Below are 6,677 nucleotides of genomic sequence, written 5' to 3' on the forward strand. Positions count from 1 at the left end.
ACATACTCCGTAGAGCTACTAGAAGAAGGGATGGGATTAGTCTCCGCTGAATGAACAATTGAAGAAAATTCTATTAACACTTAATTAATTACATATTACACTAAAAAAATTATGAAACATAGCATAAACAATAAGTTTATTGACAGAAATAATTAACAAGTTTTTTAAGAGACAGGGATATATGAGCAATTTGTGTATTAGTGATAGAAAGCAAGTATTTAGGAATGATAAAACATATTAAAGAAAATAAAAAGAAGATAAAAATAATAAAAACAAACTAAAGAAATTAAAACTTCAAGACATAATTAATTATTCAAAGAAATAGCAAGAATGAATTTGCACTCCAAAAAATGAATGACGTGAATAAACAAAAAATTAACTAATGATAATAAATTGTTCATTCAAGTGATGTAAAATTAATAATATTTTTATAATGAAATAAATTTAAATCAAGTAGAATAATTTTTAATAATAAATGAAAAAACTAATCAAAAAAAATTGATTAAATATTTCCTTTGACTGAAAGTCTTCTAAGATGTTCCATAAACACTTTCAAAGTTACATCTTCAGTGACAATAATGTCTTTTTGATTTTGACCAGGAGTAACAGCAGGATCAAGAATAGTCATTAAGAATCTTTGATGACCAGAATATCTATTACAAACATATATTCTAGGAGATGGGATACGTTCTTTTGCCATTTCTCTTGCATCATCTTCTGGTTTTTGATAAAATTCTTTTAAACCAGCATACTCAGGTTGTTCCTCTAATTTCTGTTTCATCCAATCAGCAACTGCCTCTCCTCTAAAAACAACAATATAGAAGAAAGTGTCAAGTAATAAAATTGAATCAGATTCTACTGATTGCATAGATAGTAATACAGGTTTAGCTTCTTGTCCAACCTTATAACAGTCTAACGTTGGTTGAATCATTATAAGTGAATTAATAACATTTTCTCTCATAAGTGCAGTTCTAAATGTTCTTGTTTCATCTGGTGAACAATTAAAAACTTGTAAGAAGTGGCTTCTTCTTAAATGATACATAAATTGTGGTAATATAGAAAAGTTGGAATTTAAATTAAATGAACTTGGGTCATCCTTTCTAAATTCTCCAAATTTATTACATGTTCTTAATAGTGCTCTGTCTAACCACCTCATAGCATCTCTACCAGTCTCTGCATCAGCTTTAAAACTGGCACATCTTGCCATAACAACAGCAGCCGTTTCTTGATCAAATCCAGCAGACATTCTATTAAGTCCTTCTGAACTAATAGATGTGAATAATCTACAAATTGTAGTAACTCTAATATATCTTCTTCCAAGAGTATCCATATACTTACTAACAAGTTGAATAATACCTTGACGATTTGAGTCCAATGGATTAGTATCAGGATTAACAATATCAAACAAAAACACAAATGATGAATGTGGGTCAACCGTTGATGTTTTAAATTTATTTCCTGGTACACCAAATTCTTCTGGTAATGATAATAATGAAGAATATCCTTCTTTATTTTCGCTTGTTGTAACATGTCCAATACATGAACGTGGTTTAATTTCTTTACTACAATACACTTCAATACTATAACAATATTTATTATTTAAAGTATCTTCTCCTTGTAACATTCGTTGTAATGTTTCAGATAACGTTTCATGCATATAAGACTCATACATAGTAATATATCCATTAGTCATTTGACATAAACTAGACATTTCTAATATTCCAATTTGATCCATAGAACATGAAAAAATATTACAACTGATACTCTTCTCATTTAATCTACTAGCAATTTCTTTATAATATGTTTCAGCACTTACAAGATATTTAACTCTTTCTTGAGTAATATCAGCATGTGTTCTCATTTGTTCTTTAAGATCATCCGATACAATCATTCCTGGTCCAAAAGTACATGGTCCTGTAATAAAGAATTCTATTGTTCCACAAACATTACGACTTTCAAGTAATGAACTAGCAACACTTATAACAGATCCATTACATCTTAATGGTCTATGACCTTCACTCACAGGCCATTCATCATGGGTTAAATCATCTAAAATTGACATAAATGTCAATTCACATTCACTTAATGGAGCAAGTAATTGATTAATAACTTTAGTAGATAAAATTGATGTTAATTGAACTGCTGTATATGATTTAGAACCAGAAAGAACGTATGCACGTGGACATTGTTGTGAAGACATGTCATAAACTGAAATATGTTTACCATAAACAATTAAACCAACAAATACATTTGATGGTACAGAAGCTAATGCCAATGTTATTGTTGTTTTTAAAGCGTCTAATTCATTTTGGGGTGCAGTAGTATCAATAACAAATAACAAAGAAGTATCTTGGGGAGTTTGTGGAAGTGAAACATATTCAATAGTAGTAGATGAATATGTTCTTGGATCTGGTGGTAAGGGATATCTTGAATTACAAATTGGACATACCCAAATAGAAGTATCTCTTGAACACCATGAATTAATATAACAACCACACTGACATTGAATTCTATAGCTTTGATTTAATTCCAATTGATTATTTGTTGAAATATGTCCATGTAATGGTTGATAAACAAGTCCTAGTGGAATATCAAGATATTTTTGTGCCTCCCCTTTAGTAGATGGCCAAACATTCCATGTTAATCTAACTCCATCTTGTTCTTCAATTTGATCAATATTCATCACCACTTTCTTATATTCTTAGTTCTTTTTTTTATTTTTTTTTATTATAATTTACTATTATTTTAATATAATTTATCATTTCTAAATACTCGCTTTTCCCTTCGTTTCATTTTCGTTTATGAATATCTTTTAAATAATAGACACAAATTTTTTTAATTCTTTTTTATTTTTTCATTTATTCTATTTTTTTTTTGTTTTGATTCATTAATTTTTTTATGTTGTATAAAACAGTTTATTATAAATATTCACGACATTAGAGAAAGATGCAAAAAGTGCACTTAAAAAAAGAATAATTAAAAGTCAATCACTTTTCAATTGTAATATTTAATAATATATTAAATAATAAAAAAATTAAAAGAATTAATAAATTGAAAGGTTCAAAAATTGGATAAAAAACTTAAAAACAAAAAATCTAAGATGGAAGAGAAAAATTAGCACATTAATCAGAAAAAACCTAAGATTCAGAATTTGCATCTTTTATAAAAACTAAAGAAAAACTATAAAAAAATTAATAATAAACTATATCAACTTTTCAAAAAGAAAATATGAGAAGACAAATGAGTAAGTCAAAACAAAAATATGTAAAATAAAAATAAAAAAGTATGAATGAAAATAACTTAACATTATAAAATGAAAAGATCTAATCTTAATTGATAATAATGGGAAACAAACCTTCAAGACCATCTCGAAACGAAATCCAAAAAGAAGTTCAAAAGGTTTCAGAGATATTACCTAATTTATTCTTAACATCTAGAATTACTGCTATGAAACCTAGTATTTATAGAGAATATGGTATTAGTGCTGTTTTATCATTAACTACTAATAACATTAACTACCCTGATGGTGTTATTTCTAAACACCTTCATATTCAAGATAGCTTCTTCTTTTTATTACAAAAGAGTTTAGAAGAGTCTATTGAGTTTATTGAAGAAATGATGAAAGAAGGTAGAAAGGTATTAGTTCATTGTGAAGTTGGTATGTCACGTTCTGCTTCTGCGGTTATTGCTTTTTTAATGAAAAGAAATGATTGGTGTATTAGAGATGCATATCTTTATACTAAAGAAAGAAGAGAAATTGTATGTCCAAATCCAGGATTTATTATTCAATTATATGAATTTCAATTAAAATTAGGTATTAAAGACTCTAAAAGTAACAGGTTATTTGTAAGGGATTTATTAGATAGAACAAATTCATTATATAGAGAAATACCAACTTATGCATTGTGGAATGCCTTTGTTTCAAGTGGCTTTTCTTATGAAAAAGCCATAAAAGATCAACCAAGAATGGCTGTTGTTAATATGAACGCTTAAATTTTATGTATTTACATAAAAAAATCATACTTTTATCCTTTCTGTACATTTAACTCAATTTCTTTTTCTTTCATTGTTTTTTTTTTGGAAATTAAAAAATGAATAAAAAATTTTTATAAAATGTTTTGAATGAAATTTTATTTGTATTATTTCATTGAGTATTGTTTTTATTTTCTTTTTAATTTCTTATTTTATTTAATTTCATTTGTGGTGAATTTATTGTAAAATACATTTACGCTTCAATAATAAACTGAGAAGAAGCTATAAAGATATTTATATAGAAATTGAAACTAACAATATACTTCTTCTTAATGAGTTTTAGTGTAATTAATATAGAATAAATCTCTTTTTTAAAAGCATTCAAATTAAATTTGTTTTGTAGTTTCAAAAAAAGGATTATGACAAATTAAATAAGAAATGATTGAATTATTTATGTATTGTAAATAAATCAACGTATTTAAAAGATATTAAAAGTAATAATTAAGAATTATTTTTAAACCAACATAAAAACAAAATTAAAAAAGCTAAACTATTTTATTTGTTAAGATATTCCCATTATAAATTAATAATATTTAAGAAAGTATCAATGAAATAATCAAAAAAAATATTGTTAATGACAAATATGACTTTATAGATAAATAAGAAATACCTTTTGGTAGGAGTGTTTCACGTTAATAAGAAAATTAATGTTATACACTTTATAATCTAATGAAAATACTCTAAAACAAATAGAATTAAGTAGGAATAAAAAATAATGATATAAAAAACAATTTAAAAGAATTATTTTTTATTATTTAAAAAATCTAAAAAAAAACTTCAAATCAAACAAAATGTCTTTAGAAAGAAAAGATGATTTTCTTCTTCTTAATGAAGAAAAAAAAATACCTATTCACACCCCAACTCCAAGAAAGAAACATCGATTAATTGAAGATGACATTGATTCAGAAGAAGAAGGTGGTGATGATGAAAGTACATCTTCATCATCAAGTGAAGATGAAATACAAAAAAAGAAAAAAAAGAAAAGGATTGCAATACAAAATGAAATAAATAAAATGAAAATGGAAATAATTGAAGAACATAATAAAATTGAAAAAGAAGAGCCAATAGGAGGAATAGTAATAAACAATGTTATAAATAACAAAAATGAAACAACAAATGAAAAAAGGAAGATTAATATTCCAATGAATATTCATAATTATAAAGGAAAAGAAGATGAAACAAATAAATTTCTTAGACAACAACAAAAAAAATTTGATCAAATGAGATTAAATACACCCGATTTAACTAGTAAAATAAATGAAAGAATGAAAATAAATAAAAATATAAATAATAATAAAATTGATGAAGAATTAAATGATTATTTCCCACCATGTGAAAAAGTTATTGAAATTGGAAATAATGAAAGTATTTGGAATTCAAATGATCAAATAAATATTATTGGAGAACGTATAAATAAAACTATTTGGAATATTCAACAATTAAAAAATTATTGTATTCAATGTAAAAATTCAAATGTTAAAATAGAAAATCATTTTCTTTGGATAGATATTTCAAATCCAAGTAAAGAAGTAATGGTTGCAATAGGATTATTATTTCATTTACATTTTTTATCATTACAAAGATGGTTAGATGAAGATCAAAGAGAAGCAGTATTAATATATCCACAATATTATGAAATATTAATAAAAAATACAGAATATCAACCTTTAACTGATTTATTAAAAATTAAAAATACGAGAATTACAATTAAAAAAAAAATTATTATTACTTTTCATCAAAAACATGATAGAGTTTTTGATATAGTTAAAGTTCAAAATGTTAATCCTAAAGAATGTAATCCTGAACTTGTTTTATTCGAAATTCTTCATCAATCTATTATGCAATTTGCTGATTGGGTTAGAATTATTAATGATGAAACTGAAATTCAACAAAGTATGCAATTTCATGTTTTAAAAAAAGAACAATTGGGTTTTATTGCAAGAAGTGATATTTTAGAAAAGAAAATTGATACTATTCTAAGTTGTTTACAGTCTAAAAAGTTTGTTCTATTTTTATTTAGATCCTTTCTTATCTAATTTTTATTTTTAGAACTATGCTAAAATTTCTTATTCGTTCAAGTCATAAAAATACTTTTAAAATGATTAAAGATAGTTTTGAAGTTATGCTTAGAGATGCTTATTATGATTTTGGAAGTGTTTATCAACGGTTTAAAATTATTAAAGAATTAAACACTTTTAGTTTTGGATTATATAATGTTCGATTAACAATAGAATCGACTCGTACTGATAGAGAAACAAGTAAATATATTCAAGTTTTCAATTTTATTTCTTTAATATTCTTTCCAATTACTTTTGTTGTAAATACATTCGGTTGTAATATACGCGTACCTTGGCAAACAGATTTAGTTGATGAAAGAGACTCTCGCTATTTCTTTTTGGTTATGGTTATTTGTTTGATAGTCTTAGTTTTACAACAAATTATATTCAAAAAATTAAAATGGTATTAATTAATTTTATTCTTTGAAAAATAAATTACAATTGGTTCTTTCATTCTTTTATGTTGATATTCTTTTCTTGAGTTGTAATACAAAAATATCAGATCCCTTTCCAAGTGCAGGAAATACATCAACTTTTAATGAAATGGATATTTTGTAATATCAATGTGTATTGTAAAGAAAAACAAAC

General features: G+C 24.8%; 3 protein-coding genes across 3 annotated transcripts; 2 read left to right on the forward strand and 1 right to left on the reverse strand.

Annotated features, from left to right (window-relative positions):
- Positions 1 to 502: 502 nt before the first annotated feature.
- On the reverse strand, positions 503 to 2,683 carry ENU1_186200 (Sec23 protein, putative; the record flags this gene model as incomplete). The annotated part of the gene is made up of 1 exon (XM_008861647.1): positions 503 to 2,683. One exon carries the CDS (start codon positions 2,681 to 2,683, stop codon positions 503 to 505), a length of 2,181 nt encoding a protein of 726 aa, XP_008859869.1.
- Positions 2,684 to 3,342: 659 nt separating this feature from the next.
- On the forward strand, positions 3,343 to 3,993 carry ENU1_186210 (dual specificity protein phosphatase, putative; the record flags this gene model as incomplete). Its single annotated transcript, XM_008861648.1, has 1 exon — positions 3,343 to 3,993. The coding sequence occupies one exon, from the start codon at positions 3,343 to 3,345 to the stop codon at positions 3,991 to 3,993; it is 651 nt and encodes a 216-aa protein (XP_008859870.1).
- An 830-nt stretch (positions 3,994 to 4,823) lies between these two features.
- Positions 4,824 to 6,499, forward strand: ENU1_186220 (magnesium and cobalt transport protein CorA, putative; the record flags this gene model as incomplete). Its single annotated transcript, XM_008861649.1, has 2 exons — positions 4,824 to 6,031; positions 6,082 to 6,499. 2 exons carry the CDS (start codon positions 4,824 to 4,826, stop codon positions 6,497 to 6,499), a joined length of 1,626 nt encoding a protein of 541 aa, XP_008859871.1.
- Between the last annotated feature and the right edge of the window lie 178 nt (positions 6,500 to 6,677).

This window comes from Entamoeba nuttalli, assembly GCF_000257125.1.
Source record: "Entamoeba nuttalli P19 unplaced genomic scaffold asmbl_8492, whole genome shotgun sequence".
NCBI lineage: Eukaryota > Evosea > Mastigamoebida > Endamoebidae > Entamoeba > Entamoeba nuttalli.